Source organism: Acinonyx jubatus, chromosome D1, assembly GCF_027475565.1.
Source record: "Acinonyx jubatus isolate Ajub_Pintada_27869175 chromosome D1, VMU_Ajub_asm_v1.0, whole genome shotgun sequence".
Taxonomy (NCBI): domain Eukaryota; kingdom Metazoa; phylum Chordata; class Mammalia; order Carnivora; family Felidae; genus Acinonyx; species Acinonyx jubatus.
In genome coordinates this window covers 52844931-52859322 of record NC_069390.1, presented here as the reverse complement: position 1 = coordinate 52859322, position 14392 = coordinate 52844931, and the positions used below count along the sequence as shown (strand labels likewise).

Sequence of the window (14392 nt, the reverse complement as noted above, 5' to 3'; positions counted from 1 at the left end):
ATGTATGTGAAAGTTTATTATATGTGGATTATACTTCAATAAACTGTTTTTAAAAACAAACAAAAACACAGTGGTGAATGTGCTTAACTTTTCTATAAATCTTTTTAGTGTATTTTTTTCCTATACAAATTCATCACTGTTTGTATTCTATGTCCATATAGTTTTGGAGTTGCTCATATTATTATCACTCTTTTACATTATTTCTTTATTTACCAGTATTGCAGAGAGTGTAGATAAACATAGGGGGTGATTCCAAATTTGTCAAGATATGGATGCAAAAAAAATATTACAAAAGATATATATCTAGAACTATAGTTATGGGTTGGGTTACCAGTTTTAGAATATTGATATGAGACACGGTCTTGGAAGTTACCTGGAATTGTGCTATTTTCTGCAATTTGTTTTTATGTAGGTCTAAGTGTTGCCAGAAGGGAAGCTCTAGGAGTAAACAACAGGAAAAAAACCCCACAGGAATAAGAGAAAAAATTTGAAATCTCATCATAAGATAAGTTGGTTCTAACATGAATTGCAAATCATTTTTATTAAGTATAATATGGTTGCCGAACACCTCATATTTTGGAGCATTTAAATACTTTTTGAACATAGATATTTCTAGAAGATATAAATGTTTACTATACTGATGTTGCTACTTTGAATCAAACTAAAATGTCTGTAGAAAGAGCCACTAATGATCCAGATGTTCTTTGGAGAAAAACATTTTCAGGACATGGTCACGAATTTGTTTGGTCTTCACACCATAGACAATGGGGTTGAGAAAAGGTGGGACTAACAGGTAAAGGTTTGATAGGAGGATATGAACGTATGGTGGTATGTGAGAACCAAACCGATGTGTGAAGAAAGAGAAGAAAGCAAGGAGGTAGAACTGGAGGAAGACACAGATGTGGGCAATGCAGGTATTAAAGGCCTTGAATCGTGCCTCCTTCTGGGGCAATTGAAACACAGTGAGAAAGATTTGAATATAAGACAAGGTGATGAAGATTATGTCAAAACCTAAGATACTGAAGGCAACAAATAGACCATATATCTTGTTGATCCGGACGTCTTCAATAGCTAGCTTCACAACGGCCATGTGCTCACAGTAAGAGTGAGAGATGACCGTAGTTTGGTAGAGTTTCAGACGACATTTGATGAGCATAATGGATGGTCCTATAAGAATGGCAGCCCGGAGTGTCACCCCAATTCCTATGTGAGTCAAGAGTTGCTGGGAGAAGATGGTGGTGTGTCTCAAGGGGTCACAGATGGCCACATAGCGATCTAGGGCCATTGCCAGTAGGATGCCTGATTCGATTGCCTGGAACGAATGGATAAGCCACATTTGTAGCAGGCAGGCTGCAAAGGAAATCTCTGGCAAATGAAACCAGAAGATGCCTAACATTTTGGGAAGAATACAGGTGCTAAGTGCAATGTCTGTGGCCCCCAGCATGGCCAAAAATATATACATGGGCTTATGGAGGCTGCGTTCATATCTGATGATACCCAAGATTAGGGAATTCCCAATCACAGCGATGACATACATGACACAGAATGGGATCCCAATCCAGCACTGCACTGACTGTAGTCCAGGAATCCCAATGAGTGTTAGTACAGAGGGCATAAAGACTGAGCCATTGAGGAGGAGCATGATGATTTGGTCAGCAGAATCAAGTATTGGTTTTGCTGTTTCATCTTCTATACCCTGTCAAGACGACATGAATTAAAAATGAGAAGCAATTACGTTTGTTTTAGCAAAGTATATTTAATTAGATAAAGTTAATACCAGAGTGTCCATTCTCCTTTACTATTCAAATATAGTTGATATTTAATGTTTTCTAAGCTTAAGGTACACAACATGTTGACTTCATACACTCACATATTGTAATATCTTGTAGTGGTAGCTAACGCTCTCTTATGTCACATGATTATACTTTCTTTTTGGGAATATTAAGGACCAATCTCTTAACAGGTTTGATGTTTTGAATACAATATTTTTGTTTATGATCACTACCTTGTGCATGAGATCTTCAGAAGGTATTTATCTACTAGGAAATATCTCCTCCATTTTGCTAATTCGCAGCCCCTTGTACTCACAATTGTATCCGTTTTTATGAGTTGAGTTTTTTCAAGATTCCACTTATAAGTGATATCGTACAGTATGGGTCTCTCTCTAGAAGATCTCACATGGCACAATGTACTCAAAGTCCATCACTCTAGTCACAAATGGCAAGATTTGCTTCTCTCACTGTTAAGTAAACTAATCATTAGAGAAACCCAGCTAGAAACCACTGAGATATCACCTCACTCCTGTTAGAATGGCTGTCATGAATAAGACAGGAGGTAACAAATGTTGCAGAGGATGTGGAGAAAAGGGAGACATTGTAAATAGTTGGTAGGAATGTACATTTGTCAGCCACTATGGAAAGCAATATGGAAGTACATCAAAAATTTTAAAAAGGTATACACATAATCCAGCAATTCCACCTGTGGATATATATTCAAAGGAGAGGAAAACAAAATATCAAAGAGAAATACCTGATCCCATGTTTATCGCAGCATTATTCACAATAGCCAATATATGGAAACAACTTTAGTCCCCATCAACCTATGAATGGATACCGAAGATGTGGCATAGATGTGCAATAACATTTTATCCATCTTTTTGTTTCACTTTACTCCTTTCAAATTTTCTCTTTTCACAAAACTAGATACCTGGGCAATTCTCTATATTGTAGGATGCTTAGCAGCAACTGCGACCCCAACCCAGTAGGTGCCAGTTGTTCTCTCTTATCATGAAAATCAACACTGTCCTCTGCATTGCCAAATAACGTGCATGTGGGAAGATGGACACATCACATGTGGTTGCTAGCCATTGTTCTAGAGTTTTACTTTGGAGAAAAATAGTCTTTAATTAAATAACAATGTTTTGTAGGCTTAATCAAAATGTGCAGAATAAATCTGAATATCAAGAAGAATCATTCCTCCACTGGTATTAGCCAGATAAAAGAGATGGAAAGGCATTCGGGGTCCCTGGGTGGCTCTGTCGGTTAAGCATCCGACTTCCACTCAGGTCATGATCTCACAGTTTGTGAGTTCGAGCCTGGTGTTTGGCTTTGTGCTCACAGCTCAGAGCCTGGCGCCTGCTTCGAATTTGTGACTCTCTATCTCTCTCTCTGTTCCTCCCCTGCTCATGCACTCTCTATGTCTCTCAAAACTAAATAAACATTAAAAAATAATTTTTGAAAGAGATGGAAGGGCATTTCAAGAGGAAATACTTTGGACAAAATGAAAGTAGCATGAAACGTACAGTGGGATTGCAATTCAGTAAGTGATTTTCACATATGGATTTTTTAATAAGCAGAGATGATGGTTGTTAAGGCTAAGGAAAAGGGAATAATAACGAATGTAAAGTTACAGGTTTGAACGAAATAATTTAAGCCTTAGGTAGAATAACAGGTCTTTTGCCTTTAAAACTCTGCTCTGCCGGCAGATGGATGAATGTCTTAAAAGATGAGAGCTGGCATAGGGAGACGAAGTTAGAAGGACACGTGTGATAGTCCGGATGGGACATGATGAAGTGGCCTGGCCACATCGGAGGAGTCACAAGGGAACAATATCTGTGCTGCTCACTGACTTGCTGGAGGCGAATGGTGGGAGGACAGGCTAAGGTGTTCTTGGGTTGAGAGTAACAGCACGGGGTGACAAGGACAAGCTGGAAACAGCTGTGTGTGCACACATATGTGCAAGTTTAGAAGATGGGGGAGACATATCATAAGCCCTTGAAATTCATGGGCCAGGAAAACAATCACGGGTCTCATTTACAGCATGAATCGTCAACCATTAATGTTACTGACAACTCCAATTCTGACTCGGGCTGACTCGCGGAACCTAAAAGAATCAAAGGATTTAGGTCTAAACCACACACCCTACAGTCTCAGGAAAGCTTTCCCCCTGCAAAGTCACTGACATCCACCCTTTGTTCTCTGCCTCAAGCCCCCAGGGATAGGGTCTCTTTGTTTCGGAGATAGCTTGTCCATCCCAAGACAGCTGCAAATGTCAGATTTGGCTTCTTTCTAGTGATTCCCAGACTGCTTCCCTCTTCAGTTCTCATAAAAGTCCTCAACCCACCTTCTAAAGATACACATCAGCCATGGAACACGGTGGTTATGGCATGGATCTAAAGTCAGTCAGACAGTTTAAATCCTTAAGACACTGTTTAGCTTTGCATGTTCTTCAGGCAGTTGTAAAACTTATAATTGTCTCAATTCTTTCTTGCTGAGAGAAAGTGAATGGATGAAACACTCTGCAGAGTGACTGTGAGGATTAAGTGATGTGATTCATTTAAAATTTTCAGGAAGAAACATACAATATATTATTCTGTCTAAATGCAGTGATTTCTTTCATATAAGTGACTCTCTTTCCCATGAATAACTTCAGATGTTTGATGAACATTTAACCAGATGAGGTTTCCCCTGAATTCCTTAAGGGCATAATTTCTACTGAATCTTTTCCAGACCAAATATGTATAATTTTCTTACCTTTTAACCAATTAGATTTTTATACAGATCCTTCTCTACTGTCCTCCTATCTGTCAGGCTCACTTTAAAATTTGTCATCCACTGTGTGATAATATAACTGACACAAAAATATTCTAAATAGAAGCATGAGACAAAATCTTCTTCATGTTTAAACAGTCAAGTACTGTAAGGGTCTATTGTTTTTTAATCACCGTAGCATCTTATTGGAACATAGCATTACGTGTTCTCTTTGAAACCAATGCTCCATTTTCCCACACTTAAGCCCACACATAAGCCCCAAGACTTACCAGGAATCATTTGTGATATCATATGTAGAAGCCACAGAGTGAAAATCTTTTGGTGTTTCAGATCATGAGGATGGCTCTTTTGTACTATAGAAGCCACCTGGGGAATTCTCTTTCACCAATGGCTGGTGAGCTTTAAATTAACCTGGGACAAATGTGAAAAGGAGGGGCAATATGGTTCAAAACCTGGAAGAACTTGTCTAAAAGCAGATCTGCATGTAATAAAAACTCACAAATTGTGGTGTCCTTGGGGACTGGGAGCCAAAATGACTTCCTTTTAAAACTTATAATAGAAAACAGTGCCCCAAGACAACACAATCAATGACACTTATTTACCAAATAGTGAGCCAGAGAAGGGGAATAAAAACATCTGAAGGTATTCAGGCTGATCAGTATAGACATGCTGACAGGGGAAGAAATGCAATATATCTATGTAATATAGAAATTGTCCCAGTCATGTTCATATGTCCCAGTCATAGATACATGTGCATTTTTACATGATAACCTGCATTTTCAAAAATTTTAGTGCCAGTCACAATATCCGTATCAGCTTCCCAGCTGTGAACGATCATTCACGCCTGATATTTACTTAGCTGAAAAAAGGGTTTGAACCTCAAAAGAGATTTTAATCTTTGGTATCATGAAGAAGAAAGGAAAAGACTCCCGTTCTTTGTGTGATACAAGAAAAAGTCTAACAAGACGGCATTACACGCATCTGCCTGAGAGACCTGATGGCCTTACTCGGAGTCACACTGTGTTGGTCCTGTGATATTGGGTCTGGGCCTATTCAGTAGAACGGTTCTGGTTGCATTGGAAAGACTCTGACTCCCCTCTTGTCATTAAACTGCCATAAAATTACATTCATCGTAGAAAAAAAATCAGTGGTGTAGGATTGGCTGTGTTGTGTGCCGCGTGAGCTCACGGTGGCTTAGGAGAGCATGTAGTGTTCATCTCTTCCAGTTCTGCCCCCAGTGATATCACGTTGCCCAGCTGTAATCAGCCATCCCCAGAACAGTCACACCAGAAAAAAAAGGAGCAAAGTACATCAGAGTATCAATCACCCAGCAGGATAACAACACATGAGCTCAATTAAAATAAAATACTTTTGGAGAGAATATGAAATAGGCTGAGGTGAGATCGGTAGGTTCTGAAATTTGTACACTACTCTTTGTATAGAGAATAATATTATGAACATATGGAATGACTCACAAGATACTTTTGGGAAATGCAAAATATATTTGAACTTCACAGACCGTAATGCTATTGAATGATAGAGACAAAATTACTCTTGGATACTGTTTAATTAAAACCCTTTAGAGCTAAAGGGTGACAAGATGTTTGAAAAACCATGTGGCTCCTTATTTGGTGACAGATGTAGTCCCTTAGAATCCCTAAGAATTTTATTTAACAGAGGAAATTACCTCTGAGAAATATAATAGGGAATATAGAATGCAGGTTTTGAGAAATGGCTCTTTATTCTGCATGTGTTCTAGAGAAACCCAAAAAACAAAAGTGTAATTTTTAAATACAACAGTGTTACAAATGGAGTTGAATACCAATCACTGCAATGTGTGATAAAATTCATCAGTTGTGAAAGTATAAATTTAAATGAATTATGAGAAATACAAAACAGAAGGGCCTGGCCATGCCTGTACTATTTGTGAAACTGTCTGAATTAAAATGGGGGTGCTTACGACATAGAGAGGAGAAGGATCATGGAAAAGTTTATGTGGCCAGAGTATTGACTGCCAGTTTCAAAAGTAGACTTCAGTATATCCACACAGTGACATTTCATTCAGACATAAAAAGAAATGAAGTTCTAGGTAATTATATGGTAATAGTGGTATATGGAACAGATGGTTTTTATATTTGTGATGAACATAGCATGATATCAAATCACTATGCTGTACACCTGAAACTGTGATATTGTGTCAACAATAAAATAAAATAAAATCGTAAATAAAATAAAACTTCTGTTCATGTTCTGACATAGATGAAATAGTAAAATAAAAATTCTGTTCATGTTACGACATAGCTGAAATAGTAAAATAAAATAAAAGTTCTGTTCATGTTATGTCATAGATGAACCTCAAAAAACTTTATGCTAGGTGTGCCTTTGTGGCTTAGTTGGTTAAGTGTCCAACTCCTGATTCACTCAGGTCATGATCTCACAGTTCATGAGTTCAAGCTGTACATCAGGCTCCACTCTAACAGTGAGAGCCTGCTTGGGATTCTCTGTCTTCCTCTCTCTCTGCCCCTCCCCTGCTCATGCTCTCTCTCTCTCTCTCTCTCTCTCTCTCTCTCTCTGTCTCAAAAACAAATAATTAAAATAAACAAAACAAAACAAACAAAACTCATGCTAAGTGCAAGAAGCCAGACATAAAAAGCCATGGATTGTATGATCTACTTCCTTGAAATGTCCAGACTAGTCAAATTCATAAAGAAAGTAGATGTACGGTTTCCATAAACCGGGGAAAAGATGAGTGGCAACTGCCTGTTAATAGAATGGGGTAACCTTATTGGGGTTATGAAAATGTTCTGGAATTAGAGAGTAGAGACAGTCTCACAACTTTTTAAATATACTAAAAAAACAGTGACTTGTATACTTTATGAAAGGGTGAATTTCATGGCAACCCATGGGCACTTTTATACTAAGAAGAGGAAGGGGGGAAAGGAGCCAATTGTTGCAAGTTATTCTTTCCAAGTTGGACATTTAGATAAGGACGTGCAAAACCCCAGAAGGTGCAGGCATATCAGCCCCTCTGTCAAGTCTAGTAGTCTTTAAACATTAGCAAATGCTCTTAGCCTGTGTAATTGATTAATCTTTCTTTGTACTTGTATATATCATGCATTCTTCCTTGAAAGAACAGAGCACTCTTGCATGTCACAAAGCAGAGACCAGACCCCCCTGCACAACCTCCAGGCACTCGGGAACCAGATCCCCCTTGCACAACCTCTGAGCACTGAGATAACTTCTGTAGCTGGCACCATCGAGTCTGCACATAATCAAGAAATGTTACAGACCATGGCACTCCCTTTATTGATTCAGTACCCTAAATCCCCCCCTAAAAGTGTCTGGGTCAGGCAGAAACCTTGTATTTGGCTTTTGGACAAGAGTCTACCTTCTCCCCAGGGATCCAGCTTCCTGAATAAAGCTCATAAACCTTTCCAATCAACACTCCTCTCTTGAGTAGTGGCTTTTCCAGACAGGTAGCCAAACTTGGGTTTTTGCCACAAGGGTCAATGCATTATTGCTCCCTCACCTGAAAGCCAACATCAGGAGTGAGGAAAGTCAACTCCTGCACCCCATGGGTCGACACTCACCATCATTAAGACCTCTTTCTTCATCTGCAATCACTCCTCCTAGGAAAAATCCATGGCCTTTTGGAAGCTCTCTCATGAAGTCTTGAGGAATACAACCCTTGAAAATATTCATTTGATATTTATTTATCATATTTTAATCACACAAAGAAAATACTGGGCCCAAATCAGAAAATGATTAAACGAAACAAGAAAGTACTTCAAAGTAAGGATATACAAGTGGAAAAAAGAAGCAAAGGACTGATGCAGTCTTATAAATGTTAATTATGAAGACAAGCATCTTCCATCAATCAGCCTATCAAAGCTTAAAAATCTCAGTCATAACCAGTGTTTTCGAAAATTCAGACATGAAAGTGCTGTTAGTCGTTGTAAATGATGCAATCTCTCTGTAGCATCATTTTGAAGTTTCTAGAAATCATTAAAATTACTCTTTAAATGTATATATATTTTTCTTTTTCAGTCAGCTTTATGTTCAGGAATGTATTCTGGCCACCTGCATGGCTCAGTTGGTTAAGCATTTGATTCTTGATTTTGGCTCAGATCACAATCTCACAGTTCGTGAGACTGAGCCCCATGTTGAGCTCTGATCTGTCAGCATGGAACCTGCTTGGGATTCTCTCTCTCCCTTTCTCTTGGCCCCTCCCCTGCTCGCTCTCTCTCACTCTCTTTCTCAAAAATAAATACATATTTAAACAAAGAATGTATCCTATAATTGTCCTGGCCAAGTTTGTGGGAGGATAGAGAGTCCTGGTTACCTTATGTCCTTGCAATAACCCATTTGTTTTTCTCTTCCATTTTTAGGTGTCAGGTTGGAGCTGGTCTTGAAAACTTGGAGGCCATAATAATGGCTAATCTGGACTCTAGGCCTGATTTTGTATTGAATACTGACACTTGAGGATGGTGCAACTAGGTTCCAGTTTCACATTCTATCTTCCTGTCGTTTTCATATTCCCGTATTTTTAGGATAACTGTCAGGACTAGTCATTGTTAGATATATTTCGAACTTCTCCAGATAAGCTTGGAATTCTAGTGGACCACCACAAGCTGCCTGCTGCCTGTTTTTGTATAGTTCAGTAGCTAAGAACAGTTTTTACAGAATTCTTTCAGTCAGTGTGGTGATAGGGAAATGTAAGGTTCAGCAGAATATTATCCCCCAGAAAAAATGAATTCCACTCTTTTACTTAGTAGAACTTAGCAAAAGGAAAACTATAGAATTATGACTATTGCTAATATTAGATTTTGAATGTCATCAAAATTTTTGTGGAAATATATTTTCTATCTTGCTACCTAAATACCTACTTAATAATCTTCAACTGTCTCTTTGTCCACAAAGCCTGAGCTATGTATTTGTCCCTTTCCATAAAGGTTGTTGAACCCTGGCTAAAGCACGAGGAAATTACTTCCGATGTTATTTCAGCTTTGTTCCTAAATAAATTATGTTACCTAAGAAGAACAATTCCTACTGGCAACCTGTTCTAATCATAGGCAATAGATATTGATATTGAAAATATTTTCAAAACATTCCCCAAGATGGCCTTTAGATTTATAAGTAACCATCCTCAGCAGTCATTGATATGTGATGAGGCTGATTCCATGAAACAAGCCAGAGTTTTCCTCATTTATGTGACATGCAATCTAGTATATTTTATAGATGCATTGATTTTAATGTCATAAATCAAATTATGGGCATTTGCACACATGTGCATATTTTCCGTGACCATTCATTAAATGATCTATGAGCTGAAATTTTCAGGAATAGTCTGCTACCCTTAAGTGCTCAAGTCTTTAATCTCAGATAAAAACTCCATCTCTTCACTAATTTAGTAGCCTTTACTGATTAAAAAGTGTGTTGTCTTATATTCACTGAGAAGTATGCTGTCACAAGCACACAAAAAAAACATGTGCCCTTTTTACAGGGAAAAATTTATAATAACACATAGCTTTCATAATAAAGTTCAACATCTTTGCAGAGTGTCTATGGCTATTCCTTTTTTGTTCTTTTCAAGTATAACTGACACAAAATGTGACATTAGTTACGGGTGTACAACATGGTGATTTAGCACCTCTATACCTAATGCTGTGCTCACAAGTTTATCTACCATCTGTCACCATACGAGCCTATTACTGTACCCCCGACTATACTCCCGATGCTGGACCTTTTATCTGCCTAACTTGTTCATTCCATAACTGGAAGCTGTATCTCCTGCTCGCCTTTCACCTATTTTGCCCTGTGGGGCCATTCTTGATATTCACATTGCCTTTGTCTCTGCAAACTGTATCTTACATTAAAACAAACAAACCCTGTGCATTCACACGCCCATCGTTTGTACTATAAGTCTCATTTTCATTTACCTGACGTGGTGTGTCCTTACTTGGTCAATCATTCATGATTCCTTAAGAATCAGATTTCCTAACTAAATACCGAGAAGCACAATTTTCACTCTCCTGCTTACTACTTTCTGTTGGACTTCGGTATTTCATTCTCTCTGCTAATGGACAGTGTCCCTGAAAACCACCACAACTTCTCTCTCACTTGCCCTTCTCTTTCTTTCTCTCTGTTTCTCTTCCAGAAATATAAGGATATGTTAAGCAATGTGTCAAATTCCCAGTCTGTCTATATTGTCTAGTGTAATAATTACAATTTTCTGATTTTATTTTACTCTAAGATTTGTTTTTTACTTGTCTATGTATTTATTTTGAGAGTGAGAGAAAGGGAGAGAGAATCCAAGAAGGCTCTGCGCTGTCAGCACAGAACCTGATGCAGGGTTCAAAGTCATGAACTGTGAGATCATGACCTGAGCTGAAATGAAGGGTCAGAAGATTAACCGATTGAGCCACAAAAGAGCCCCTGTAGTTTGATTTTAAATTGCTGAATCAATAAATAAGCAACACAGCTGTACTGATGTGGGGGTTCCTCAGTGGCTCAGTTGGTTGAGTCTGACCCTTGTCAGCTCAGGTTGCGATCTCATGGGTTCTTGGAAACGAACCCTACTTCAGTACTGTCAGTGTGGAACCAACTTAAGATACTCTCTCTCCCTCTCTCCACCTCGCTTTCTCTCTCTAAAAATAAATAAATAACATTTAATTAAATAAGAAAGAAAGAAATGTCTTGATGTGTAAAATGGAACACTTCACTTCTCATGATTTTTTTACCTGTAAATTCCTGAATGACTCTGGAGATGTACTGAAATTTTTGTATTATTATCTCATTGCATCCATAAGTGTTTGGTTTTTATTATTTATATGTTTGTTTGTTTGTTTTGACACAGCATGGTTTCAACACAGCTTCTCAAAAAACATTTTTTAGTTGACGAAGAAGTTTCAAGACAGATCAACAACTTGTTTTCACTGAGTACCTGGACACTATAGACAAATGGTTTTGGATGCATTTAAATTCAGTGACTGATGCATATATGTGAATCTCTGGAAAATAATTCTTAGAGGAGGAGGCTCAACCAGGGACTAAAAAATAAAACAGAAGGGTGCCTGAGGGGCTCAGTCAGTTGAGCGCCTTACTCTTGCAATCCAATGGTTTGTGGGTTTGAGCCCCACATTGGGGTCTTCACTGACAGCAAAGAGCCTACTTGGGACTCTCTCTCTCCCTCTGTCTCTGTGACCCTCTTCCACTCTCTCTCTTTCTCTCAAAAGGAATAAGTAAGCTTTATGAATGAATGAATGAATGAATGAATGAATGAAATGATGAAAACAATGTATGTTCACTAATTTGTTCTTATGTTCCTTGTTCTCATGACCCAGTAGCATCCAAAAGCACACTGACTGATATTTGTCATGGGGTATGATGAGGTGAAAACCATAAAATGCCGACAAATTTAACAAAATAAATATGTGAAACTGAAGCATTGCAGATAATGTGGCCTTTTAACTATTATATTTAATTTTGAGAGATTGTTACTATTGCATAATGGGGAAGGCTGAAGATGTTAATCACAGTGCATTTTATGAATACAACATCTTTACCACATGAATGCGGATCTGCTTGGTCTTGGCACCATAGACAAGTGGATTGAGAAAAGGGGGGACCAGCAAGTAGAGGCTGGAAAAGAGGATGTGGATATAAGGGGGAACATGAGCACCAAACCTATGTGTGAAGAAGGAGAAGAAGGCAAGGAGGTAGAGCTGGAGAAAGACACAGATGTGAGCGATGCATGTATTGAATGCTTTCAACCGAGCCTCCTTCTGGGGCAAACGAAAAACTGTGAAAAAGATCTGTGCATAAGACAAAGTGATGAATGTGAGGTCAAACCCTGCAACTATAAATGCCACAAACAAACCATAGATTTTGTTGGCCCGCACATTTTCTGCAGCCAGTTTCACAATGGCCATATGCTCACAGTAGCAGTGGGAGATGATGGTTGTATGGTAAAACTGAAACCGACATTTTATCAGTACTAAAGATGGGGCTACGAGAAGGGCAGCCCTGAGTGTTACCAAAGCCCCTATTTGGGTGACTAGGCGGTGGGTGAAGATGGCAGAATGTCTTAGTGGATAACAGATGGCCACATAACGGTCCACAGCCATGGCCAACAGGATGCCTGACTCTATGCCTTGAAATGTGTGGATGAGCCCCATTTGAAGCAAGCAAGAATCAAAATAAATCTCTGGCACATGAAACCAGAAGATTCCAAGCATCTTGGGCACAATGCTTGTGCCAAGTACAATATCTGTGACTCCCAGCATGCCTAGAAAAATGTACATGGGCCCATGGAGGCTGCGCTCTGACCTGATGATGATCAGAAGCAAGAAATTTCCAATGATAGCAATGAGATACATGACACAGAATGGAATCCCAATCCAGCACTGCACAGTCTCTAGGCCTGGGATCCCTATCAGTGTCAACACAGAAGGCATGAAGACTGTGATGTTGGAAACAGACATAATGTCCTCCGGCCTCCAGATGAAAATGAAACAAGGTTCTCAGTCAGTGGCACTCTTCTTTTCTACTCCTGTTTTTATCCTGTCATCATAGCAAGTATCTCTGATTTTGGCAGAAAACCTTAAGATCATATCATCCATCCCATTTACATTATTGAAGGGGAAAGATAGATCCACAGATACACATTGCTGTGTTCAGGAAGGACATCCACGAGTAGTGTAGCACAATAAGAAGTTATGTAGAAGGCAAGCCAACTGCATTAGATCCCTCAGATCATCTGCATAAGGGAATCGCCTGCTGATCTGTTTGTTATTTGCTTCTGGGCCTATGGACAAAAGAATTATACCTGTTTAATTTGCGTATAAAGGGCATTTAAATCAGAGTTTGATGAATTTCTCCTTATCCCATGTCCCTGCTACTCAACAGTACTATTATTTTCTGTTGTCTCTAGGTCTGTAACTGTCAGTGTGAACCAGAAAATCTCTGCCCCGTACATTCATATTAAAGCTCCCTATTAAAGAACAGAGAGGAACAGCTGAAATCCTAGGGTGAAATATATAGAGATATCTATATCTGTCTATAGTTTCTGTGTCTATGTAAGAGTGCATGTCCTTTCAAAAGAATGTGAAGGAAAAGCTTTGGAAAAGATGATCTAATTCAATGTACTTTGGTGAGTTCTGAGTCAAAGTTCCATGCAAGTTTTACATTTCTAATAAGACTGCATTATGTTTTGTCTATATTATTAACAACTGAAATCCTGGAAATTAGTTGTGTGCTTAAAATAACTGCCATTCTCTAATACACATCACTGAATACCTAGAAGTGAGGAATCTGTAGGAGGCAAGAGGACTCATTCTTGCTGACTACAGAAGATAGGAAAATGGGTAAATGGGTAACTTGGAAGAATAGATACCAGCTTCCTGGGTCTAATAGTTCAGAACTTCCATTAGCATGAGATTTGACCCATAGCTTCATTCATTCTTAATGTATGTCATGTAATGTATGTAATGTAATATAGACCATATGAATGACTGTATCACTTTGGGAGCTCAGACATAGGAAATGTATAGACAATAAAGCGGTGAAAGATAGGTTCCTTAAAAGTGGTCAAATAAAGAAGTAGAAATGCAAGACAAAGAGCAAACCTTGGAATACCACAAATGAGTCAAGACAAGGCTGTAGATTAATTGAGGAACACTTAGTCACCTCTCAATTTACTAATGACTGTCTGAAACCATGGGGTCTTTGTCCTTACATAAAGTAATTCTTGGATCAAAACCATTGTTTTTTTAAAAAATTCAATATCTTGAATCAAGACATTCTCAAGATAAAACAAACGAATTGTTATATTGTAAAAAAAA

General features: G+C 38.5%; 2 protein-coding genes across 2 annotated transcripts; both read right to left on the bottom strand.

The window, feature by feature from the left end:
• Window positions 1–685: 685 nt before the first annotated feature.
• LOC128311640 (olfactory receptor 52A5-like) lies at window positions 686–1642 on the bottom strand. The gene has a single exon (XM_053202533.1). It carries the CDS (start codon window positions 1640–1642, stop codon window positions 686–688), a length of 957 nt encoding a protein of 318 aa, XP_053058508.1.
• Window positions 1643–12094: 10452 nt separating this feature from the next.
• Window positions 12095–13033, bottom strand: LOC128311684 (olfactory receptor 52A1-like). The gene has a single exon (XM_053202626.1). The coding sequence runs from the start codon at window positions 13031–13033 to the stop codon at window positions 12095–12097; it is 939 nt and encodes a 312-aa protein (XP_053058601.1).
• Between the last annotated feature and the right edge of the window lie 1359 nt (window positions 13034–14392).